Genomic DNA, 26133 nt, shown 5'->3' with positions numbered 1-26133 from the left:
ATTTTGCGCGTGAATACTGAGCATGCTTCTTCCGTAGGAGGATATTCACGTCTGGTTTGAAAGACGTGGCAGTGATGCCAAGAGTCCTGGCCAGCTGATTAGGTAACAGGGATGGAGTAGCACTGCGGCCCCCTCCGGCCCGGCCCGCCCCCTCCCGGCATGCCCTGGGCCTGGCCTCGGAAGGCCAGGGAGGAATGTTCCCAGAACCCTCTCTTGCAGCCCCTGACCTCTGACCTCACTGCCCCCAGGGAAGGCCCTTCCGGCCCCAGGGGCCGATCCTCCCCCGGCGGGGCCGGGGCCAATCCCGCTGCAGCTCCCAGCGTCCCCCGGGCCCCCACTCCCCGGAAGTGGAGGCTGGCGCCCTGCTGTGTTGGGGCAGGTCTGGGAACGGGAAGGGGAGGGGCCGAGGACCCGGATGGGGTCGTGGGGCGAGGCGGAGTCGGGGCAGCCGAGGCTTCCGCCCATTGGCCGAGGCGCGCCCTGGAGGCGGGCGTTGGGGAGGAAGGCGGGATCTGAGGTGTCGGACCAGGCGGCGATTGGAGGAAGCGGCGGGGGCGGGGCTGCAGAGGAGGATGTCCCAGAGTCCTCTGCTCCACGCGCCAACTCTAGAAGCCGCTGTGTCCTTTTCCCTGCGCTTTCACCCCGCGCCGTGCTGTGGGCGCCCAGGTAGGCGCGAGAGTCACCTGCCCTCTGCGCCCCCCGCCTGCTTTCCTGCCCCCCAGGACTCCTCCGCGGCGCGCCCCCTCCCCTCCTGGGTCCCGGCCTCACGGGCCCCACCCCGCGTCCCCGGCTCGCTCCTCCCTGTGCCCCCCCTCCGGCCCCCGCCCCCTCCCTCTAGAACCTTCTAGAGCCCCGACTCTCTAGACCCCGGGGGCGCTGGCGGGGCCGGGGGAGGCTGGGGAGGGGGCGCGGAGCAGGGGCGGGGCTCCCGCCGGGGCCTCCCTGACCCCTCCCTCCCCCCCAGGCCGCCTCCCGCACCCCAAGACCATGGACCCCCCCGTCCGTCCCGCCCCGGGACCCTTGTGCCTGCCCAGCCCAGGAGCCGCGCGGCGCCCCGGCCCAGGTGAGTGCGGGGGCCCCCCCCCGGGCCCGGCCCCCTGCTTCTGGGGTTCAGACTGCGGCCGGGGCGCCTGGGGCCTCCGGCCCTGCCCCGGGGGCCCCCCACCCGCAGCTGCAGGGACGGGGGTGTATGGGGGTGCTGGGGCCCAGGCCCCCCCGTGCCTGTGAGGGTTCGGGTCCCCTTGTCACGGGGGTTGGGGGACAGAGCCCCGCAGGCGCCCCGGACCCGGCCGGGAAGACTCGGAAGGGCCCCGCTGCGTGTCGGGCTGGCAGAGCCTTCAGCGGCCCCAGGGGGGGCCCCGGCCCGGGGAGCCCCCAATCTGCGGGGCAGAGACCCCGGCAGCGGCTCCGGGGGGCGGGGAGGGTGTTGGAGAGGGGGGGCTCCGGGGACCCCCCTCTGTCGGCGGGGAGCCGGAGCCTGAAGGAAGACCAGAGGCCTGGTGAGGAGCCCCGACTCCCCGGGCCCGGGAGCCCTTGGGAGACACAGGTGAAGGGGTCCTGGGCAGGGTCGGCTCGGGGGCGGAGAAGAGGGGGGAGATGTAGGGAGAATGGAAGGGGCGTCGGGCCTGGCCACTGCCCCCCACGGGGTCCCCTGAGGCACCTGAGACGGGTGTCCCCAACTTGGTCCTCTTGTAGGCAATGGCAGGGGCCTGCCCGGGGGCGGCCGAGGGGGCCGGACAGACTGGCCGCCATTCTAAATTGGTGTTCCATTTTCATCCTCTTTTTGTTGCAAGGGTTTGAGTTCTACAGTTTCTCTGCCTCCCCACCTACCCTCCCTCCCAGGCTTTAGATCTGCAGTCATGATGGACAGAGATTGTCATTGATCATATTCTCAGGGAAGAATCAGGCCACAAAGGATGGAAGCAAACATTAGAGAGAATATAATTGCAAAATGCCAAAGATAGTTTTTAACAATTGAAGATAACAGGTGGTCTCCAGGGTAGAGAGTGTGTTTGGTGACTTGGCATAGCTGCTCCCCCCTTGCTTGTCATGGGCATCACCTCCATGACATCATGGTCTTCTTACAGAAGGAAGGACAAATATCAATTTCTCAACATCTCACAAGAGAAGAATTCAAACTGATAAATTCCCTCACTCACTAAGGTGCTCTCGAAGCCCCCCCCCCCCCAATTTAGCCTGAAACCTTTCTAATTTTTATGCAACCAGTGGGACAGCAAGGTACGTGGTCTGGATAGGATGCCAGGCCTAGAGTCAGAGTCATCTGAGGGCAGATGCTTACTTGGATTCTTAGGAGCTGTATGAACATGGCCCTCTTCTACCCCTGTTTACCCCAGTTTACTCATCTGTCAAATGATCTGGAGAAGCACTATTCCTCCAGGATCTTTCATAAAAAAAATGGGGGTTAGGGTCACCGGTCTACATCCTCTCAGCAACAAAAGCTTTCATGTCCCTCCCTTCTCTTTTCTTCCCTTCATGTAAATCCACAGCGATCTGCCCATAGAGCTCCTCAATCACTCCCCTTCTTGTTGTTCAGCTGTGGGTTCTAGGTTGTGCCCACTTGGCCATGGTTGGGCCCCAATTAGCTTAGAGTGAAGGGAAATAGTAGTTTCTCCTCTGGCCAGAATCTCAGATCATCTTCCCCTCCCAGTTTGATGGTTTTTCACTCTGCTAATGAGGCTCTTCTTGGCCGCTGGTCTTTCCCTGCCTTAATCACTGACAAACCTGAGAATATTATCCTCCAAGTTTAATTTTCTTTTTTTTGCAAGGCAATGGGCTTAAGTGGCTTGCCGAAGTCCACACAGGTAATTATTAACTGTCTGAGGTCAAATTTGAACTCAGGTCCTCCTGCCTCCAGGGTCAGTGCTCTATCCAATGAGCCACCTAGTCACCCCTTAATTTTTTTTTTTTGACAAAGCAAAAGTGGTCATTCTTCACCTCTTTCCCTCATCTCTATCTCTTATCTATACTACTGTGACCTTGGAAAAATCTAGCTTTAAAAGTCTCAGGTCTTTCATTGCATCCAGGGACGTTGCCAATCTTCCTGATGCAGATCAGGTCCCCCCCACTCACCGGCATGGCTCTGGAGATGAAAGTGAGGCTGGTATCTTTACCGAGTGCCCTTTCCCCCTTCATTACTTACCTGTTTTAGGATTAACTCCCTTAGGTCAAGTCTTCTGGGAGATGCAAGGACCAAAATAAGACTTGAGATAAGAATGAGATCATTTATCTCAGAACAAGGATGATTCCTAAATTCAGATGTTTTCGAGGTCACCTCCTCTTGTTCATTGAGGTCTTTGGATCTCTATGATCTCCCAAGGTCCCTGTTCTAGTGGATGACTAGTCCAGGAGGTAGAACCTGGAGGCAGAAAGAGGGATAGAATCAGCTGTTGTTCATCAGAATGAGAAAGATAAAGGGGTTCAATCAATTAGGACTGAATTCCACGCAGCATTTTCTTTTTTGGTAAGGCAGTGGGGTTAAATGAATTCCCCAAGATCACACAGTTTAAATGTCAAGTGTTTGAAGGCAGAATTGAACTCAGGTTGCCCCCTCTACAGCTTTTAACCCAGAGATTTTCAGGGATATGAAAAAGTTTCCCCATTAATGAGAATATTAAAATATCAAGGAATTTAAATAGTAATCTGTGCTAAGTTTTTTGGGGGAAATTTATTTAAGGTAAAAGCAAGAATACGGATTTGAAAACCACTTCTGCATCTGGATTGTTGCAGTTTTTTAGTTTTCTCTTCTGAAATGGAGTTTAAAAATGAAAAGGAAATTAAAGAGTAGATGGAAAAGAGACTATTCTTTCGGGGTTCAGTTTCTTTACCTCAAAAAATGAAAGCATTATATTTTATTACTTTAGGACAATTTCCAGATCTTGTATTCATTGAGAAGAGATTGAAGAGATAGTATAGCAAAGACAAGAGACAAGGTTTCCAGTAGAACAATTATGAAAAGATGGAATGAAATTACTTCTGAAGCTATAGTCAAATGGACTATGTAAGGAAAAAAATGCACTTGGAAACTTGGAGGCTTTTTAAAAATTGTAACAGTATGTAAATGTTTTGGGAAGGCTTCTTCTGAACTAGCTAACATAATCCACATTGATACCTCCATTGTCCAGTGACATGTATTTGAGTTAGAGAAGAAAACCAGATTGTTGAGGCTTAGGAAACATGTTCTCTGTAAAGAATTCAGCCTCAGACTTTCTCCAAATGTAGATGTAGGGTTAAGTAATCAGGGTCATAAAGATGTGGGGCAGTAGCTCAAAGTGCAAAGGTGAATTAATCAGGCACATAAAGATGAGGGTCCTGCTTCAGAGCCTAGTGCTTAGGGGCAGGGATTTCCTAATTTCTTACTGGGGAGCAAGGTCCTTTCCAGCAGTTCAATGAATTCATCAAAATCTCTACTACGTAAAACAAAGTGGGTGACTATGCCTCTAAGGTTTTTGAAATTAAAGTAATTATAAGGAGTTTTCTTGTCCAATTCCATGATCAATGAATTCAACCAATTAAGTAAAATGACAAAATCTTGACAAATGTATAAATTGCCTTTGTTAACAGAAGACTAGGATATCAGGGAGGTGATGCTAGGCCATGCAAGTGAATTGGATTTCCAGGAGGGGTGCCTTGCACAGTTACAAGCAACACTTTCTTTTTCAGCATCATCTGGGTCTAGTGGCCAGATATGGACAGGAAATGACCCTGGGTGCAGTGTTAGACCTTGGTCTTTTTAACCCTAGGTTTCCCCCAAGTCACAGTTTGCTGGAGACAATGCTTATCCAGTGATAAAGTACAGGTAAGAAAGGTGAGGCAAAGAGATCAATAGACACCTTTTTCTTTGGCAAAATAAAAGTTAAACTGGGAAGCTAAGACCCTCCAGATTTCTCAGTGATCTAGACAGTTATGAAAGAAATGTAGCAAAGAAGAGCCTCTTTAGGTGAGTTTAAAGAAAATTAGTCTGTGGAGGAAGATCCTCAGTGATTCTGACCAATGGAGAAGCAATTGCTGTTGTCATTCAATCTGAGCTATTGAGGCCCCAAGGATGACCAACCTGAGACACTTTGTTGGTCAATTAACACAATTGACCATATCAAAAGGAAAACTTACCAAAGCCTATGATTATCGAAAAAGATGCTGAAAGAGCCTTTGACAAAATACAATACCTTGTCCTTATAAAAACACTAGGGAGAATGGGAATAAACAGAGCTTTCCTTAGAATGATGAGTAGTGGGGCGGCTAGGTGACGTAGTGGATAAAGCACCAGCCCTGGAGTCAGGAGTACCTGGGTTCAAATCCGGTCTTAGACACTTAATAGTTATCTAGCTCTGTGGCCTTGGGCAAGCCACTGAACCCTGTTTGCCATGAAAAAAAACCTAAAAAAAAAAGAATGATGAGTAGTATCTCTTGTGAAGGTGAGATTTAATGTTCTATTTCTACAAAAAATTATCTTCTCCAACTCTGTAAGCTTATAAGTCTGAATGTTATCTTGTCTCCTCCTCAAGGTCTGTACCTCTCCAATTATACATTTGAAGATTGACTTTTTGTGAAACAGCCTCAAAGTTGATTGGCTAATTTGGCTTTCCCAGATGTGTCAACAATTAGACAAAGGTCGTCCTGAGAATTCAAAAATCTGCTCTGGTTCTCTCTATGAGAGACTGAGATCAATTCTCATACTTAAGATATTTTATTTTTACAATTACATTTACGTTTTGGAAAGTAAAGATCTAAGGGTTATCACATTTGGCTCCTATCTCTCTTTCCATGTCCTTGTAGAATCCTCCTGGGGTCAGGGTATCTATATTTATGTGACCCAGACAGTGGTTGGGTGTAAACAATTCAAGATCTGGAATATGGGAGGAAAATTTTAGGACTTTTTCTCAGAGAGAGAGTGGCAAATCCTATTACAAAAAAATATTTCCTCGGAATAATGAAACCAGCATTCTCTATCATGTAGTCTACTACAGAAAGGCCTAGAATTCAACTATTTTTCTTCTACTTAGTGTTTCTATGGCAATATTATGATAGTTGAACTGTTTTGGAAGGAATCCCTGTTTCTTTAACATAAAACTGTATAATATTTTTTCTTTCCTTATTCTGGTTTTTCTTTGACCTTCCTCTATGTACAGCGTTTAGGTTTAGTTGTCATTCTTTGAATTTTTGATCTTTGGTGGATCTATTTCCCTTTTCAGTTGATTTTTCTCTATTTTCCAGTGCCAGATGGTCTCAAGGAACTGCTGCTTTAGAATGCAATTGAGGTCTGCTGTTGTTGCCCCTGCTTTGTTCTCACTGTGTTTCATCATTTCTCTTGATATTGTGAATCTTTGGTTTTTCCAAATGAATTTTACTGTCATTTTATTTAGCTTTCTAAAATATTGGCTACATAATTTGGTTAGTGAGGGAATTATTTGTAATCATATCAGTAATCATATTCTGTAGTCTCTGTGAGAAAGTAAAAAGCTGCTTTGATTTAGAGATGAAGCTCATGTGGGGATTAAGTTCAGTCGTTTTCTCTCTCTTACAGTGTTCTAGGTTCCAATATAGAAATTGAGACAAAACTTCAAGTCAGTAGCAGTAAGAGTTTAGGAGTAGCCTCTCAGAGTTCATTGAACTTCTAATAAAACAACTGTCTTCTTTCACTGAAAACCCACACTGAATCCCATACAATGAAGAGTGACTCAGAAAGGAATTCTTTGACAATTCTTGGGAATCTCAAAAAGTGAACCAAAGCAATAAATTCCTCATTTGCTCAAAAGTAAAATAATGAAATAAATTTGGAAATGGACGATGAATTCATGATTACAAATATGCCATAAATCAGATTTTAATTTTAAATGAATTAAATATATTTTATTTTCTCATTATATTAAAACTTTTTACCTTTTTTCATATGCAGTTCCAAATTCTGTCCTTTCTTCCCTACCCCTTCTGCTCACTGACAGTGAGCAATCAGATATAGATTATGCAGTCACATGAAACATTTCCATGTTAGTCATTTTGTATGAGCAGACACAAATGAAAAAAAGTGAAAATGCCATGCTTCATGTATTTGTATAGCATGCATTCAGACATCATCATCTCTTTCTCTAGAGGCAAATGCTACACCTCATCAGTCCTTTGGATTAGTCTTTGGTCAGTGTGTTGCTGACAATAGCTCGCCCATTCACAGCTTTTACTTTTTTGCTGCTAATGTGTGTAACATTCTCCTGGTTCTGTTCACTTGGTGATGCATCAGTTCATGTAAGTCTTTACAGGTTTTCTGGGCAGAATTTTTAGAAGATAAGTCATAATAATGACAAGGAAAGGTTAATTTTATGGATAGATGAGGAATGGTTCTCAAACATCTGAATCCCTGATAAAGTGAATCCTATCTTTCTGATGGAAATGGAAGATTATCCTTTCTAAGCCCATATGCAGACATATAGTACTTGAGCAATAGAGATGATCCCTCCCAAGTATCAGGGTATTTTAGATGTGGCCAACTTCTGTATGTGGTCTATCAGTTGCCTATTAATTCATTCTCTTGGCTCTTCTCCCAAGGTCCTATCCTTCTAGGGAAATGTTGAGAACCTGTATTTCTCATAAAGAAACTGACCAGATTTTTTTGGGTGAATTTGCTCAAACAAGATAATTACAAATTACTCTTTTAATTAATGAAGCAAGCTTTTCTTTTCCATCATTCCAACTCTTCTTCCTTTATAACAAAGTATATAAAATGACCTCAGGCCATCCATGAAAGAACCAGATTGCTCACATTCACTTGCCTTGGAACCACCTCATATCACTCAGTGCTGTCTAGATTCTGCTAAATAGAATCTCTACAATCCTTTGCACCTGTTTATTGAGGGAAAATATTTCTGCCATTCAAAAACAAACTAAATCTTTTCATTGACTTCATTATCTCCTAAGAAATCATATAAAACTCCACTCACCCCCAGAATATGTTGTGTTTGCCAACTTTTCAAAAATTTTTCAAAGATGTTTCTTTATGTGATATTACTTATATTGTGTCATTTTTTTTCCTTCCCCCCCACAAGTAAACCTATTTCAGAGATGGAACACATCAATTCTCCATGATTCCAAAGGAAGACATTTCTCAGCTCTTTTTGCCAATTAATCATTAGGCTGTTCTTGCCCATGATTTCAAGTGTTGACTTTGACACTCTTCAAGGGTGTGACCCACATTGAAATCCCTTCTCTGTGCTTCAGGTTCCTCCTAAATTGATGATTTTTAGACAAGGGGAATACTGATGTGTCCTGTAACTCTCCATCCTATACTTTTGATACTTTAGGAGATGGTGACATTCAAGGATGTGACTGTGGATTTCACCCAGGAGGAATGGGGTCTCTTGGAGCATCCTCAGAAGGAGTTGTACAGACAGGTCATGTTGGAGAATGTGTGGAACCTAGTTGCTGTGGGTAAGGATGTTTCCCCTCCTAAGTGAGCCTCCATTCTCTAGAATGCAGTCTGGAGCATTTGTCAGTTAGTAGAAAGAGGAAAATACTGTTCTCCTGTGTCTAAGAGAGAAGCCCCTCTTGATGTCCCTTGTCCTATAAAAGGAACCTGAGCATTTCCTTTGTTGCTTCTGAAACTAGGTAGCTTCAGGTTAAAGTTCAAATCAGGGTAGAAGCATCTCAGTTGTGGAACTAATTTCAGAGGTTGTTTAGTCTAATTACTACTTGGTTTATCAGCACCAGGGAGGAGAACCAGATACCTGTTTCAGTATCCATGTGAGCTTTTTCCTAAAGAGAACTACATTACAAATTTTTCTTCAAATGCTTCCTCATGTCCAGGGCTTCCAGTTCCCAGAGATGATGTGAAGGCACGGGGAGCACCTTGGGTGCTGGAACAGCAAGTCCCAAGGAACTCCTGCCTAGGTGAGTGGTGAAAGCAGATAAATGAGAGGTGTGTTTACTAGAGGCTTCGTTGTGTTGTAGTTAAGCAAGTGCTAGCTTTGGTGGGCAGGAAAATTTGCTTTGGAGTTCTTTTTCATATTTTCTTTTGGCATTGACTTCCTGGGCAAGTCCCTGCTTGAGTTTTCCTATTTGATAAAAGGAGGGGATGCATTTTAACCTTTCAGTTCCTTTCCATTGATTATTCCACGAATCTATAAAAAATCATTGGAAGTCTTAGGCTACACAGTATATTTAGGTCTTTGAATGAAGAAACATTTCAGTGCCTGTTCTTTGCCAAGCCCTAAGCACTAGCGATGTAAGGAAATGCTGGAATCTTCCCCTGCTGTCATGGCACTCAGTCTGGAGGGGTAGCAAACCCATAAATCTCTGTAAAACTCTAGTATGGACAGGATAAATTGGAACTTCTCAAAAGAGGGAATGTCTTAAAATTAAAGAAGACTGGAATAGAATGATTGTAGAAGTTGGGTTGTAACTGGGGCTTTGGAAAAACCTTCGCAAGCATCCTAAGCAACAGGGAAAGGGCGAAAAAATCTCGGAGTTAGGAGGTCGAGTGTGCCCTTCATGGAAGAGAAAGGAGGTCCTGTTTTTCAGTGAATTATGGAAACCAGGTTCTCAGTTGATAATATATGGAGAAAGGAAGAGGGGTGCAAGTTAGCCAGAAGGAAGAGTGGTGGGTCAATTGAAAGGATCTTGAAAATCTGCTTTGCTAAGTGTCCTGGGGGAGTCATAAAGGGAGATTACTTTCCCAGAAGGTGGCTGAGACGTATAACCTCAATTAGTAGTGAATCCAGCCAAAAAAGGTTTCATGATTTTCTCTGTGTGAAGGGGGCTGCCATATTTAGAAATCATCTAAGGCTAAGTTTTTTACAAATCAGCAACTCTAGGCTCTTTCCTTTTAGAATCATTGCCCAGGTTCTTCCAGGTGAACCATGCCTTGGTTTTGGGAGGTGGCATGGTAGGGAGAGATACCCAGATTATCCATAATATGAAACTCTATAGAAGCCTACACAGAAATCTCTGGTCCTTAGTTCTGGGTCTAGGTTTGAAAGCTGATTAGGGGTTAGAAAGGAGTAGATAGATTACTGAAGGCAGAACTTGCCTTTGACAAATAGGGAAGGGAATAATAGGCAGAGATTGAACAAGAGTGTGGGGTTTTCATCAATCATTGATTAAGCACCTTCTATCTTTTAAACATTGTGCTCTCCGTGATCATGCAAAGGAAGGAAAAAGCCGATCAACTGCTACTCTCTCTGAGTTCACGGTTTGGTATACAAGCATGGAGATGGTATGAGAAGAAGCAGTAGATCATGACCCTCACACTTAGCTGATCCAGTTACAAATGCTTTTAGTTCAACAGGGACATAAGGAAAGAGGAGTCTCTATAATAATAGTTTTGGTGAGCAGTATTGGGGAGCAAAGAACAGAAATCAACAGAAGGAAAATAGTAACGGCACACACCTTTTATTGTCGCTCAATTTCTAGTCATTTCTTGTACTTTGTGACCCCATTTAGAGATGTTGACAAAGACACTGGAGTGGTTTGCCACTTCCTTTCCAGTTTATTTTACAGATGAGTTATTGAAAAGGGTTAAGAGACTTATTTTGGGATCACAAGGTTGGATTAAGGTTGGAAGGCCATATTTGATGTATGGAAGATAAGTCTTCTTGACTTCAGACCTGGTGCTCTATCCATTGTACCAACTAGTTGGCATTTACATAGGAAGGAAATATACCATGCATTTTATAAATATTATCTCATTGAATTCTCATAATAAAAGTAGGAGTTACATGGCAGTCTTATGCCTATATGGCTTGGAAGAATAAATTTGGAATAACAGAGGTCTTACATCAAGGTCACGGATTAGAAAATTTGGGTGTTCTTTAATTGAGGTGCAGCATGTTATTTATTGTAGTACCATTGGTATTCCAGTTTTTTAAGAGAACACTGAAAAAAGTTTATTTATGCTTGCCATGAAAGTGGAAAAAAATTGTACAAGATTTTGCTACAGAATGGAAATGCATCTTTTTTTATTTTGTTTTTAGCTCCCTTTCCAGTCAATGCAATGAATTGCTGGTTAGTATATACAAGGCTTTCATCTTGGCCCTGGACAAGTTGTGTATTGATAAAGCTAAATGAACTGGAAGGTCAATTTTACATCTTGCTTTGTTGTTATTTTCCCTGTAAAGATAGAATTTTTTCAGCCTTCAGTTTCTCTTTTCTCCTGCTGGTAATCCAGCCACACTCTTACTGAAACTACTGAATGGTTAATCTTCATGGCCAGATAATTCCTTGGAGAGACTGCTGGGAGACAAAGAGCAGTAGAAGTGAATTAGGCTCCCAGTAAGGAGGCTCTGTGCATGTCAGTGTGATTTTGCAGATGAAGTTTGGAGTTAATTTGATGTCAGGTAAAAAAGACTGTGATGTACTTAGTCTCACGTAGTCTATGATATCATCGCTTTTTTATCCCCAAGAGCTTCATAGACCTCATGGTAATGACTTGGAATCACGGCAGACAGAATCTTGTTGTGGTGGAAACCATACTTGCTATCAGAAAGGAAAAAATGTGTTTGGGTCTTTCTTTGCTGCTTAAGATGCCAGTAACAGATTTTCATCACAAACCCTTTGGATCACTGTCTTGAATCTTCAGTGGCTTTGTGAGGACTCCCATGGAGACATGTTGTCTACTTCCTTGTAAAGCTGCTTTGGTGGCGACTAGGTGGGGCAGTGGATAGAGCACCAGCCCTGGAGACGAGGACCTGAGTTCAAATCAGGCCTCAGATACTTCATAATTGCCTAACTGTGTAACCTTGGGTAAGTTACTTAACCCCATTTCCTTAAATGTGTAAAATTGAAAAAAAAAAAGAAATTGCTTTGCTAAGTGTCCTAGGAAGTTAGTCAGGGAGATATCAAAAGATTGCCTATCGAAAAGGAAGGCCCAGCTGAGATGTATCCCGAATTTGTAGTCCACCCAAAAGATGTTAGACTCAAGTTCATTTATGAGAGACGTATTTTCATACATTTACAGCTTCTGATGTTTGGGTGAAGTCACTCAGTCAATCTGAACTAATGGCCTGAGTTGTGAATGTAATGAGAATTCTAGTCCTGTCTCTGTCAGAATAGATTTGTGTTTTGGATTCAATGTGATTGTGACTCATCAGGTGATCTAATGTGAGCTGATGACTTTTTCTAATGATTGATTCTGACCATTTTAGTTTCCAGAACAAAAATTAGTTAGCATTCTGCCAGTGGAGGGGAGGGAATATAATTATATATATAGTTGTATATGTGGCTGTGTATGTCTGTTTGATATGTCTTCCCTTAGAAGGAGAGATCAGATGTGAAGTCAAAGAGAAAACTGAAGAGATGAGGCTTTTAGAGGAAAAAACCCACAAGCAAAGATTCATGGATGGCATTTCCTATGAATACACTTGGAGAGAAATCTGTACTATATATGAGAGAATTCCCCCTGTAGAGAAGCCATATGAATGCAATCAGTGTGGAAAAATTTTCCATACAGAGGATAACTTCGCTAAACATGGGAGATTCCACACTAGGGAAAAAACTTCTGAATATAATCCACATGGAAAGACTTTTGCAAAATGCATCAACTTTGCTGTACATCAGAGAAATGATACTACAGAGAAACGTTATATGTGTAATCCGGGTGCAAAGAGCTCCAGTCTTGCTAAACATCAGAGAATTGACACTGGGGAGAAACCTTATAAATGTAAGCAGTGTGGGAAGACATTCATTAATAAGTCCAGTCTTACTGTACATCAGAGAATCCATACTGGGGTCAAACCTTTTGCATGTAATCATTGTGGAAAGACTTTTACACAGTGCTCCAGTCTTACTATACATCAGAGAATCCACACTGGGGAGAAACCTTATGAATGTAATCAGTGTGGGAAGACTTTCCTTCGTGGCTCCGGTCTTGCTGCACATCTGAGAATCCACACTGGGGAGAAACCTTATCAATGTATTCAGTGTGGGAAAGCATTCAGTAATAGCTCCAGTCTTACTATACATCAGAGGACCCATACTGGGGAGAGACCTTACAGATGTAATCAGTGTGGAAAGACTTTCACACAGAGCTCCAATCTTGCAGCACATCAGAGAATACACACTGGGGAAAAACCTTATGAATGTATTCAGTGTGGAAAAACTTTCATTCGTGTCTCCATGCTTGCTGTACATCAGAGAATCCACACTGGGGAGAAGCCTTATGAATGTAATCAGTGTGGAAAGACTTTAATTAGTGTCTCTAGTCTTGCTGTACATCAGAGAATCCACACTGGAGACAAGCCTTATGAATGTAAGCAGTGTGGAAAGACTTTCATTCGTGTCTCCAGTCTTGCTGTACATCAGAGAATCCACAATGGAGAGAGACCTTATGAATGTAACTTGTGTAATAAGAGTTTCAGAGAGAAATCCGGTCTTGCAGTACATCAGAGAATCCATACTGGGGAGAAACCTTATAAATGTAGTCATTGTGGGAAAACTTTCACTAATAGCTCCAGTGTTACTGTACATCAAAGAATTCACACTGGGGAAAAACCTTACAAATGTAATCAGTGTGGAAAAACTTTCATACAGAGCACCGGTCTTGCTATACATAAGAGAATCCATACTGGGTACAAACCTTTTGAATGCAATCTGTGCGGAAAGACTTTCAGAGAGAGATATATCCTTAATAAACATCAGAGAATCCATACTGGGGAGAAACGTTATGAATGTAAACAGTGTGGGAAAACTTTCACTAATAGCTCTGGTCTTGCTGTTCATAAGAGAATCCACACTGGGGAGAAACCTTATGAATGTAAGCAGTGTGGAAAGACTTTCAGACAGACCTCTAGTCTTGCTGTACATCGGAGAATCCATACTGGGTACAAACCTTTTGAATGTAAGCAGTGCGGAAAGACTTTCAGAGAGAGATACCATCTTATTGTACACCAGAGAATCCACACTTTAGAGAAACATTATGAATGTAATCAGTGTGGGAAGACTTTCAGTCAGAGCTCCAGTCTTGCTGCACATCAGAGCCTCCACACTGGAGAGAAAACTTATGAATGCAATTTGTGTGGAAAGACTTTTAATCGTGCTTCCAGTCGTGGTAGACATCAGAGAATTCATACCGGAGACAAACCTTATAAATGTAATCAGTGTGGAAAGACTTTCATTCGTGCCTCCAGTCTTGCTGTGCATCAGAGAATCCATACTGGGGAGAAACCTTATGGATGTAATCAGTGTGGGAAAACTTTCATTAATCGCTCCATTCTCACTGTACATCAGAGAATCCACACTGGGGAGAAACCATACGAATGTAATCAGTGTGGAAAGAGTTTTAGATTGGGTTCTGGTCTTAATGCACATCAAAGAATCCACACCGGGGTGAAGCCTTATGAATGTAATCAGTGTGGAAAGACTTTTAGACAGAGCTCCCATCTTGCTGTGCATCAGAGAATCCACACTGGGAACAAAGCTTATGTATGTAATCAGTGTGGAAAGACTTTCTTTTCTGACTCCAGTTTTGTTCAGCATCAGAAAATCCACACTGGAGAGAAACTTGCTGAACTTAGAGAACTGACAGAGATCTAATTTGCAACAGAACTTCTGTCACCTCTTCGTTGTGCTACTTCCATTCAATGACACTCCACAAGACTTTGTAAAGCACCTACTATATGCTAGGGTCTGAGGACCTAAAACAAAAGAAATCAGTTTCTTTCCCTCAACCTGCTACTATTGAGTACTTACCTGTATTTCTTTGGAATTGAGCAGTACCTGAAAGCCAACCTAAACTCAACACATCACCCTAACCCCCAGAGAATGGAACTTCTAGCTGCCAGAAGCTTAACTGAGCTAAGTAAAAATAGTAGTATTTCTGAAACTAAGTAGTATTTCTGAACTAAGGTTTCCTTGAACGTAACTTCTTCTCTCCCTATTCCTCTAAGAGACCATTTGGTTAACAATCATAGTCAGCCAAGGTTTATAGATATTTTATTTTCAAATGAGGTAACTGAAGTGATTCTAATTTCTGAAACAGCTTTGGCACCCAGGCCTGGAGATAGAAGTTTAACAGCTTTTCAAAACTGGTTTCTAAAACACCAGTGTAATCTTTATAGTTATTTCAATAAAAAAAAAGAAAGCAATAAAGAAATATAGAATTAAAGTGTATCAGACTTGGGCATTCCCTTGTTTTCATCAAATAACCTTTACTATTATCTGTAGATCAGTCAAAGATTTAGGAAGATGATGGGCATATAGGAGGGAGGTGACATTATTGGGACCTAGTTTTGTCAAACATGACCAGGTAATGTAAAGGTCTAAAACAATACATAAAGTGGGTAATACAATTGCATTGCATTAAATAAAAGGCAAATTTCAGAGATAAAAAGAGGTCAATTCCCTTTTGTTTAAATAATCTAGTCAGTTGTGAAGTACAAAACAGCAAAGGGAAAAATTTAGGTCCACTTCATCTGGACCCATCTGGTGTTTCAGAGATTTCTTTAATCCCTGTTACTAGTAGAGATTATCCTTTCTGATAAAAAAAAAATCTTTAGAAAATATTGTAAGCAAGTCAAAACCAATTCTTTTAATTGCTAGAAAATGAAACTTTGGAACCCTTTAGATCATGATGATTTGCAGTTTGGTTTGCCAATTTTCTTATTGACATTCACAGAAAATTCATATACAAACATATATTTGCAATTTTATTTCTATTGTTTCCAATTTGCAGGATGCTATTATCCTTAAGAAAATAAACTTCCATAAAAATGAAGATTCCCCTGCAAAAGTGATACCCAAATCTCACGTCAGCTGGTTATATGTCACATCTCGCTGGCTATAAGAATTTAGATGACTTTAATTTCTATATGCAGTTTTTACATGGATCACCTGACATAATAGCAATTTGCCACAAAGTTTAGGGACATAAATGAACATGTTCCCTACAGCATTTAAATGGTTGTTCCAGACAGAGGTCCTGTAGCCAGTCAAATGCCTCAAGTCAGACTTTATATCTGAGGTGAGACACTATCCCAATGTTACATATTAAGGAAACTGAGTCAGAAAGTTCAATCTCAGGACTTGTTGAAAAATGACCCTTTGAAATCTTATCCCAATGAGCCTTTGATCTGCAGTGTTCAACCCCTATTGGGTTTTCTGGCTGCTGTGATCTACTAGCCTTTCTTTGATACCTTTGACTCCAGATAGAAGGCCATTTTTCAATCCCGTGATGTCTTTAACATCAACTTCCTACAATCAGACAGTTTCAGCTCTAAATTTATTATCTAAAGTATCATAAAACGTCAGGGATTTCATTGTTAAGAATAAAAACAGGGTCAGCTAGGTGGCACAGTGGATAGAGCACCAGCCTTGGAGTCAGGAGGACCTGAGTTTATTTATTTATTTTTTTAGGGTTTTTTTTTTTTTTGCAAGGCACTGGGGTTAAGTGGCTTGCCCAAGGCCACAGAGCTAGGTAATTATTAAGTGTCTGGGACAGGATTTGAACCCAGGTACTCCTGACTCCAGCGCCAGTGCTTTATCCACTGTGCTACCTAGCCACCTCGAGGACCTAAGTTTAAATAAGACCTCAGGTACTTAACAATTACCTAGCTGTGTGACATTGGGCAAGTCACTTAACCCTGTATCCCTGTAACAAACCCCAAACATGTCAAAAAACTGGGAAAAAAATAATCACATGAAAAATTCATAAAATTTTAATCCATGTTGCACAGGAGATTTTCTAGCAAGACTTGCAAATATTTATCATGCAGAAACATTTTATAAAACCAATTTTCCAGTCACTGTTTATCCATATCTGAATAAACTTAATCAACACACCACTTCTTCTGGAATTCTTTTAAATGTTGATTCTTATACACTTGCATATATTTTTACAGATCATCTAAATTTGAAATGTATAAGAATAGTTTATACAATGGCAATTCTAGATATCTTTGCTGAAAATGGAAATAAATGATTACTTAAAAAACCCCAAACATAAATTGTTTTAAAGTTGAATAACCCCAGCTCCTATATAAGGCTGAGAACATTATCATTATTTTTTGATTATCACAGAAATGCGACTAACATTTTTCAATGTAAAGCTAACTGTTATAATGTATTACCAAAATCATACCAATTCTTAGACCAATCATAAAATGATAGTGTGATTTTTTTTTTTTAGCAACTTATTCTTATGCATGGTGATCTCATAACAGTCATGTAACTTATATGTAGCATGGAATAAATTTAGATTAAAGCAACAAAATCTTTTCTGCGTGCAAACTTTAAATGCTTTTACTATTAATCTAATAGATAATTGTTTCACAATCAATAACCTTGAAAAAATAGAGACTTCTGTACAACTATAAGGAATATCACATTATGGCAATAAATTAACTTACAAATTTGAAAATTTATTTGAGCTTATAGAAGTATAAAACAAAAGCATCTTTTTCTGACTTTTTGAACAGCAATACATATTCTAGATATTTAAACTGGCAATAAGTTGAGAAATTTTAGACTGATACATCTTTTAGTCAGTCTTAAAGCCAAAATCTTAAAATTTGAAGACATCAAGCATAAATTGGTATAAAATGTATTTTTAATATCTTATCACAAATGACAAAAGTTTACCAAGGCCTTAGGATTTACTCAAATAGAATTTTTTCTTTGGTCATATAGTTTTTTTGATAAGCACTTAAAAATTTGCTGCCTTTCTTCCACCTTAACTTGTACAAGTATATTCTTAAATGGAACCTGTTTGATAATTGAAATTACACAATAATTCCCCTTTACAATGATTTTGCCAGTATTTTACAACTGATACACTTGGAACAGGGTTAGACTCCAGTTCAGGAATGAGGTAGTAATTAAGAAACTAAATGTTGTTTGAGCTCACCTCAAGAACCTGAAGGAGTAGGGGATAGGCGTGTATATTACCTTTAGCAATATAAGCTACATGGTCAATACAGTGGGAAAAATTTAAACATTTTTTCCTGTCCAGATTTCCTCTACTATATTCTCCAATAGCTCAAATTAACCTACTCACCATTTTTCTTATAGACCAACAACCTTAAATCAAGTTCATTTCAAAGATTGATTTTTAAAGAGTGACATCACCATATTAAGCCATCAAGTTAATTAGAATGACAAAAATCAGATGGCTAAATTTCTTAAATGCCCATCAGATTAACTCACAGAAAATTCCTGATAAAGATTTATGATATGTTCTAAATATTCTTTTTTATGATTACAAGGTTTTATTTATGCTTAGCAATCTTATGAAAAGCACAAGTTATAGCCAAAAAACTGTTCACAATAAGCAATAATGCAATTTTCCTTAATTCATTCAGTCTATTTGTTTATATCACAATTGTAAAATTCCCAATAACTGACTGATGCTTCTTAATATTTGAACCTTTAGGAACATCACAATATCATAATCCAAATTATTCATTTTTCAACTTAAAAACTTATTTAATACAATATATCTTGAAATGCATAAAAATCACATGCCAAACTGAAGCACATTTATCATTATTATTAATATTATTTTGGGGGGGTTGCAGGGTAAATGGGTCTGGGTGGCTTGCTTGGGGGTGCACAGCTGGGTGATTGGTGGGTGTCTGAAGCCAGATTTGAACCCAAGTGCTTCTGGCTCCATGGCTGGTGCTCTGTCTGCGCCACCTGGCTACCCATACTATTATTATTTCTTTTATTTTGGGTCTTTTTTAAAATTTTTACGGGGCAGTGGGGTTGGGGTGGCTTGCCCAGGCTCACACAAATAGTTGGATTTTGGGTGTCTGGGTCCAGATTTGGGTTCAGGTGCTCCTGGCTCCAGGGCCAGTGCTCCGTCCACTGTAACACTTGGCTGCACCTATAATTATAATAATTATTATTAATTTTAATTTTTTATCTTTATTGCTCATACAGGTCTTTATTTTGGGAGCAGGGGTATTATGTTTACTCTTAAACAAGAATATTTTAGTAATATATAAAATCATTTGTACAAAATTAGTTAATTTAAAGCAAAGAAAATCACATATGGTCCTCTAATTAAAAAGGTGGTCATGTAGCTTTAATACCTTTCTTAATTTATGTTATCCTGCTACTTTTCCCTTTGGAACTAAATTTTTGATTAAATCAAGCCAGATTCAGATCCTTAACTCCTAATATATGTATTCCTACTTTTAAAGAAATCTTTCTGCAATTTCTAACTGAAAAACTGTTAATAGCAGAATAAAATTTTCAGCCTCTATTCTTCATTCTGAAATCAATTATTGATGATTTCATAAGATCTCACCAAACCACCACTGTTTCATGATGTGAGGATTCCTTCTAACTCAAACATGAGCACACACGAAAGCATTTCAAATATGGGTTTCACACTCCCAGAAAGGTTTCTTTACTTTTTTTTAAAATAAAGTACATATGGGGGCGGCTAGGTGGCACAGTGAATAGAGCACCTGCCCTGAAGTCAGGAGTACCTGAGTTCAAATCTGGCCTCAGACACTTAATAATTTCCTAGCTGTGTGGCCTTCAGCAAGGAAATTAACCCCATTTGCCTTAAAAAAAAAATCTAAAAAAAAGTTAAAGTACATATGTGTAGAGAAAGATAATTTTTAATAGAACAAAGATTGTGTGCTTTCATCCAGTGTTTCAAAATTTTAGGGTTTTTGGCATAACTCCCCCCCCCCCCGAACACCAAGAAAACCCCAGGGACCTCAGAAATTGGATGTTTTGCTGAGAATGTATGGGGGAGAGAAACCTTTTAAGCAAAGACTTTCACAAGAAAGTCCAATCTTGGTCAGCATCAGAGAATATACACAAGAGAAGAATGTTATGAGGATCTAGAATGTGTGAAGTTTTTAATTCATGCTCTTTGCTCGCCAAACTTCTGTGAATCCTTCATGGTCACACAGAAGTCTGAAAATAGGGGAAAAAATCCTTAATATCCTTAATGGCCCATGCACAAAAATTTGTTCAATATCTCTAAATGAACCCAATCTACAAAGATTATCAATTTTGTATTTCTGAATTCTTCTCATCTCTTCCTGGGAATACATATTGTGAGCAACACACCAGGGGCTTAAACTAGTAAGGCAAGGGGACCTGATATGAGGCCTAGTAATCTCAAAACTGAATTAATATATCACAATATAGTTATGAGAAATTATAGTTTTCACAACAGCAACAAGGTGAGGCAACAAAATATCCATAAGAGTAAACTTGTTTGGAGGCCATTCTTTATTTGATATCAAAGAGGACCATCTTTTTCCAATGCTATATATTACAAAGACTGCCTTTCCCCTGTGGCTGGGGGTGACTACCTGCAGGTACTTGAGTGTAAGACAAAAGAAATGACTGACCAGTCATTGAGCTGAGTGAGTTCTGACATTAAGCCTCCTTACCCTGAGGGAGGTCAAGAAAGAGCTTCAACTAGTCCAGGATTGGCCTAGGGTCCCTGCCCTCTGTAAATGGGCCTGCTCAGTGAAGTTCATACACATTACCGTTCACTCCCCTGTGCTCTTTAGTATAATGACCTGAGGGAGGAAAACATTACTAGAGAATGGTATGGGGGTCAGAATTGATTAGATTGTAACTCTGACCAATGGTGGACACCAAGTCGAGGAACAACCCTTTCAAACTGCATATAGAACTGGACACTTACAATTCTCTGCCTTTCTCCCTAAAAGGAATGGCCCTTTTCTCCAGAAAAGTTAATTTTTTTTCTCCAAGGCAGTGGGGTTAAATGATTTGCCCAAAGTCACACAGCTAGGTAATTATTATGTATGTCTGTGATACAGAATTTGAACTCAGGTCCTCCTGATTCCAGGGCAGGTGCTCAATCCCCTGAGCCACCTAGCTGCCCCTAGAAAAGTTTATTAATAAAAGCTCTTTTAACACTCGGGAATAAATATAATCACAGTCCATTTCCCACATTAATGATTTTTCTGATTTCCCAAATGGTATAGGAAGCACCTTGCTTTGTTTGTGATCATCATGGAATGATCTCCCTTACCTGTGTGGCTTTGTTTGGTCAAACTCAGAGAATAAAACTTGCATGAACTACATTTTTCTTTTAGATTTGTTTTAACCCCATGTTTTTGACATTCTTATAACTAGGGATCACACAACATTGCATATATAGTAGTTTCCTAAAAATACTAATATAAACATGTTAAAATAAGATAAATGGTATTTTGGATTTAAAATGTGAACTAAAGTGATTGCCAGTCAATTGACATCAGTTCAATTCAAGGCATTTCCAAATAATCATACATAGAAAATTGTCATGCATCTACCAATTTGATGGGCTGTGTGTATTCAGAGACCCAACAGCATGATTTTGATCTAATTACTCTTATGATTCTTATAGTTTTTAAAAATATCACCTTATCAAATCTTAATTATTTCGTTAAGCTCTGACCTTCCAAACAGTGTCAAACATCAGAATTAGAAAATTCTAATAAGGAAACAAGTTGCTTGAAATGATAATTCATCATCATTCAGGTTGGGAGAAACAGCCCCATCCATTCTGAATTTGGAACTATAAATGATACCATAGGGAACCTCAGTTTACCCTCAAATTCCCGGGCCTTCCCCTTAGTCTGCTGCCCAAAGGATTTCATGGCATTCTTTCTACTAAGAAGGAGGAGGGTCTTGATCCCAGGCTACGGGAGGGAGGTTGTATGAAGGAATAGTTGGGGAGCTCTCCAAGGTAATCACTGGGTTGTGGAAATAGGAGCCTTGAGGTAGTTTGGAGGACTGGGAGGAGTCAGGAGTCAAAAATGCGGATCTTTTTAGGGGAAAGGACCAGATGGGTCCCTGAGATGGAACCTTGGGACTAGGACCACCTTCCCTGAGTGGGCTATGTGAAAACAGTAATAGTTTCCTCATACCCGAACTGTGATAGAAAATTAATTCATTTTAGAGAATATTAGGCTGTATCAGGTCACTTTTTCTTCCTAGATAGAAATCAAGCTCCCTAAGTTAATTACTCTCCCACCCCCCTCCCCACGATAGTGAACACAGTCTGGTAAAAGCTGTCTATGTTTGTGTTTAATATATTAAGATTTTAGTCATTCTCTGTATGAGGAATTAGGACTAGGCGAAAAGAAAGAAAACATGGGCTAGGGAAGAAAAAACAAAAGAAGTTTAAAAAGAGTGACCATAGTATCCATTCAGATTCTATAAGGTTTTTGTTGATTTTTTCTCCTGGATATGGAAGGCATTGTCCATAGCGGGTCTCCAAGGCTGACCTAGCTCTGACCTGCTGAGAGGAGCGTAGTTGTTCAACTCACAGTGTGTGACTATGGACATGGTTCTCTTGGTTCTGCTTGAAAGTGAACCAGTTTTCAAAGCACAACTCTCTGAACAGAGTGACTTTTTGCTTAGGTACATTCCTTGCCAAAGGGGGTTTGCTTGTAAGGAACAATATGGAGAAAGGAAGGGATTACATTTCTCTGTTAATTCAGGAAAAGGGGGGGGCAAGATTACAGTATTTCTTTCTGCCCCCAATTCCCTGGCTTCAATTCCAGTCATGTCAGACTCTTTGTGACCCCCTTTGGGGTTTACTTGCAAACACGGTAGAGCTTACCCATTTCCTTCTCCAGGGCTTTTTACATATATGAAACTGAGTCAAACAGGGCCAGGAGAAGGTCCCAGAGTCCCACAGCTAGTCAGTGTCCGAGGCCACATTTGATCTCATTACAATGAGTCTTCCTGATTCTAGGTCCAAAGGTTCTCAGTGTGTAGAGATCATAATGATGATGATAATAATAATAATAGTAATTATTAGTAGTAGTGATGCCGCCATCCGGCCGAGACGGCAGCTTCGGGCGACACTGCCTTCGAGGAAGGAGGAAGGAGGCGAGGCCGCTGGCTGGGCAGACGCAGGCCGTGCCCTTCGGGGCGGCTGGCTTTAATGCCTGTCTACAGTGGGGTGGGCAAGGGTGCCCGGCCCCGCCCTCGGCCACAGTGGGCGGAGCCGCCTCAGAGAGGGCGGGGAGGGGGCGGGGCAGGGGAGACTCCGGCCTATTGGCCGAGGCGCATGCAGGGGGCGGGTCTGAGGTGTCGGACCAGGCGGTGATTGGAGGAAACGGCGGGGGCGGGGCTGCAGAGGAGGATCTCCCAGAGTCCCCGCGCGAACTCTAGACCCAGCGGCCCTCCCCCGGGCCTGCGCAGTGCGGGCGGCGCCCAGGGGGGCCCGTGGCCCCGGCTCCGCCCCCGGCTCCGCCCCCGGCTCCGCCCCCGCCTGCTTTCCTGCCCCCCAGGACTCCTCCGCGGCGCGCCCCCTCCCCTCCTGCGTCCCGGCCTCACGGGCCCCACCCCGCGTCCCCGGCTCGCTCCTCCCTGTGCCCCCCCTCCGGCCCCCCACTCCCCTCCCTCTAGAACCTTCTAGAGCCCCGACTCTCTAGACCCCGGGGGCGCTGGCGGGGCCGGGGGAGGCTGGGGAGGGGGCGCGGAGCAGGGGCGGGGCTCCCGCCGGGGCCTCCCTGACCCCTCCCTCCCCCCCAGGCCGCCTCCCGCACCCCAAGACCATGGACCCCCCGTCCGTCCCGCCCCGGGACCCTTGTGCCTGCCCAGCCCAGGAGCCGCGCGGCGCCCCGGCCCAGGTGAGTGCTGGGGCCCCCCCGGGCCCGGCCCCCCCGGGGGCCTCCCCCCAGCCCCCCGCTGCCCCCCGGGCCCGGCCCCCCCCGCTGCGTGTCGGGCTGGCGGAGCCTTCAGCGGCCCCAGGGGGGGCCCCGGCCCGGGGAGCCCCCAATCTGCGGGGCAGAGACCCCGGCAGCGGCTCCGGGGGGCGGGGAGGGTGTTGCAGAGGGGGGGCTCCGGGGACCCCCCTCTGTCGGCGGGGAGCCGGAGCCTGAAGGAAGACCAGAGGCCTGGTGAGGAGCCCCGACTCCCCGGGCCCGGGAGCCCTTGGGAGACACAGGTGAAGGGGTCCTGGGCAGGGTCGGCTCGGGGGCGGAGAAGGGGGGGGGGTGATGTAGGGAGAATGGAAGGGGCGTCGGGCCTGGCCACTGCCCCCCACGGGGTCCCCTGAGGCACCTGAGACGGGTGTCCCCAACTTGGTCCTCTTGTAGGCAACGGCAGGGGCCTGCCGGGGGGCGGCCGAGGGGGCCGGACAGATCCCCTAAATGACGGAATGAACAAGGCCAGCGAAGCTGACCATCAGCCCATGCCCTTAGGGCCGCCAGACTACACCCGCTCAACCACGGCGTCTCCCCTGCCCCTCCCTTCTCTTTGCTTCCCTTCGCACCATCTGCCCAAAGAGCCCCTCACTCACTCACTCTCCTTTCTGATCAGCAGTGGGTCCTAGGTTGTGCCCACTTGGCCCTGGTTGGGCCCCGATTAGCTTAGAGTGAAGGGAAATAGTAGTTTCTCCTCTGGCCAGAATCTCGGATCATCTTCCCCTCCCAGTTTGATGGTTTTTGACTCTGCTAATGAGGCTCTTCTTGGCCGCTGGTCTTTCCCTGCCTTAATCACTCACACACCAAAATATTATCCTCCCAGTTTAATTTTTTGTTTGTGATAAAGCAAAAGTGGTCATCCTTTTTTTTTTTCCTTAGCTTTGGCAAGGCAGTGGGGCTAAGTGACTTGCCCAAGGCCACACAGCAGGTAATTATTAAGTGTCTGAGGTCAGATTTGAACCCAGGTACTCCTGACTCCAGGGCCGGTGCTTTGTCCAGTGCACCACCTAGCTGCCTTAAAAGTGGTCATTCTTGATCTCTTTCCCTCATCTCTTTCTTATCTATACAACTCTGACCTTGGAAAAATCTAGCTTTAATAGACCCAGGTCTTTCATTGCATCCAGGGACATTTCCAATATTCCTGATCCATACTGGGCCCCTGTACCCGGATGGCTCTGGAGGTGAAAGTGAGGCTGGTATCTTTGCAGAGTGCCCTCCCTTCACTTTAATTCAATTTACTTACCTGTTTTAGGATTAACTTCCTTAGGTCATGGTCTTCTGGAAGAAGCAGGACAAAAGACTTGACAATAAGAATGACATCATTTGTGTCAGTATAAGGATGACTCCTAAATTCACAAGTTTTCTAGTGCTCCTCCCCTTATTCATTGAGGTCTTTGGATCGCTATGATCTCCCAAGGTCCCCTGCAAGCTTTTCTTCTAGTGGACAGATGACTAGTGCAGGAGGTGGAACCTGGAGAGAGAAAGAGGGAAAGAAGCAGCTGGTGTTCAGCAGAGTGAGGCTGGTGAGAAAGATACAGGGGTTCAATCAATTTGGAAAGAATTCCACACAGCTTTTTCTTTTTTGGCAAAGCAATGGGGTTGAATGAGTCCTCCAAGATCACACAGTTTAAGTAAGTATCAAGTCTTTGAAGGCAGATTTGAACTCAGATTGTCCTGACTCCAAGTCAAGTCATCTAGCTGCCCCCATTCAGCTTTTAACCCAGAGGTGTTCAGGGATATGAAAATGTTTCCCCATTAATGTAAATATTACAATATCAAGGAACTCAAATAGTAATCAGTGCTAGATTTTTTTGGGGAAATTTAGTTAAGATAGATGTAAGAATAAGGATTTGAAAAACACTTTTGCATCTGGGTCGTTGCAGGTTTTTAAAGTTTTCTCTGCTGAAATGGATTTTAAAAATGAAAAGGAAATTAAAGTGTAGGTGGAAAAAAGACTATTCTTCCAGGGTTCAGTTTCCTTACCTCAAAAATGAAAGGATTAGACTTCATTACTTTAGGACAATTTCCAGATGTTGTATTCATTGAGAAGAAGAGATTGAAGAAATAGTATAGCAAAGACAAGAGACAAGTTTCCAGAAGAACAGTTATGAAAAGATGAAATGAAATTACCTCTGAAGCTATAGTCATATGGACTATGTAAGGAGAAAATGCACTTGGAAACTTCGAGGCTTTTAAAAAAATTGTAACAGTATGTAAATGTTTTGGGAAGGCTTCTTCCGAACTAGCTAACATGAATCCACACTGATACCTCCATTGTCCAATGACGTCTCTGAGTTAGAGAAGAAAACCAGATTGTTGATCAGGAAATATGTTCTCTGAAAAGAATTCAGACTCAGACTGTCTCCAAATCCAGATGTAGGGTTAGCATTAAGTAATCAGGGTTGTGCAGATGTGGGGCAGCAGCTCAAAGAGCAAAGATGAATTAATCAGGTACATATAGATGAGGGTCCTGCTGCAGAGCCTTCATCTTTTCAGACTA

The 26133-nt window shown here is 42.8% G+C and overlaps 2 protein-coding genes across 4 annotated transcripts in view; both read left to right on the top strand.

Moving 5' to 3' along the window:
- The first annotated feature begins 569 nt into the window (after positions 1–569).
- On the top strand, positions 570–21958 carry LOC141511998 (uncharacterized). 3 transcript variants are annotated; one of them, XM_074220932.1, is made up of 5 exons: positions 570–666; positions 965–1063; positions 8310–8436; positions 8812–8895; positions 12257–21958. In XM_074220932.1, exons 3-5 carry the CDS (start codon positions 8313–8315, stop codon positions 14530–14532), a joined length of 2484 nt encoding a protein of 827 aa, XP_074077033.1. In that variant the 5' UTR covers positions 570–666; positions 965–1063; positions 8310–8312; the 3' UTR covers positions 14533–21958. The 3 variants fall into 3 exon arrangements, with proteins under 3 accessions (XP_074077033.1, XP_074077039.1, XP_074077042.1); XM_074220938.1 differs by lacking the exon at positions 965–1063 and having other exon boundaries at positions 610–666; XM_074220941.1 differs by lacking the exons at positions 570–666; positions 965–1063; positions 8310–8436; positions 8812–8895 and adding an exon at positions 8903–11745.
- A 1185-nt stretch (positions 21959–23143) lies between these two features.
- The window catches only part of LOC141512129 (uncharacterized), a 39447-nt gene continuing 36457 nt past the window's right edge, over positions 23144–26133 (top strand). The window contains exon 1 of the mRNA XM_074221007.1: positions 23144–23558. Coding sequence (XP_074077108.1) covers positions 23484–23558 — 75 coding nt within the window. The 5' untranslated portion in view covers positions 23144–23483. The remainder of the gene's footprint in view (positions 23559–26133) is intronic.

The sequence above is a fragment of the Macrotis lagotis genome, chromosome 1, assembly GCF_037893015.1.
Source record: "Macrotis lagotis isolate mMagLag1 chromosome 1, bilby.v1.9.chrom.fasta, whole genome shotgun sequence".
Lineage (NCBI taxonomy): Eukaryota > Metazoa > Chordata > Mammalia > Peramelemorphia > Peramelidae > Macrotis > Macrotis lagotis.
This window is presented reverse-complemented; position numbering and strand designations above follow the sequence as displayed.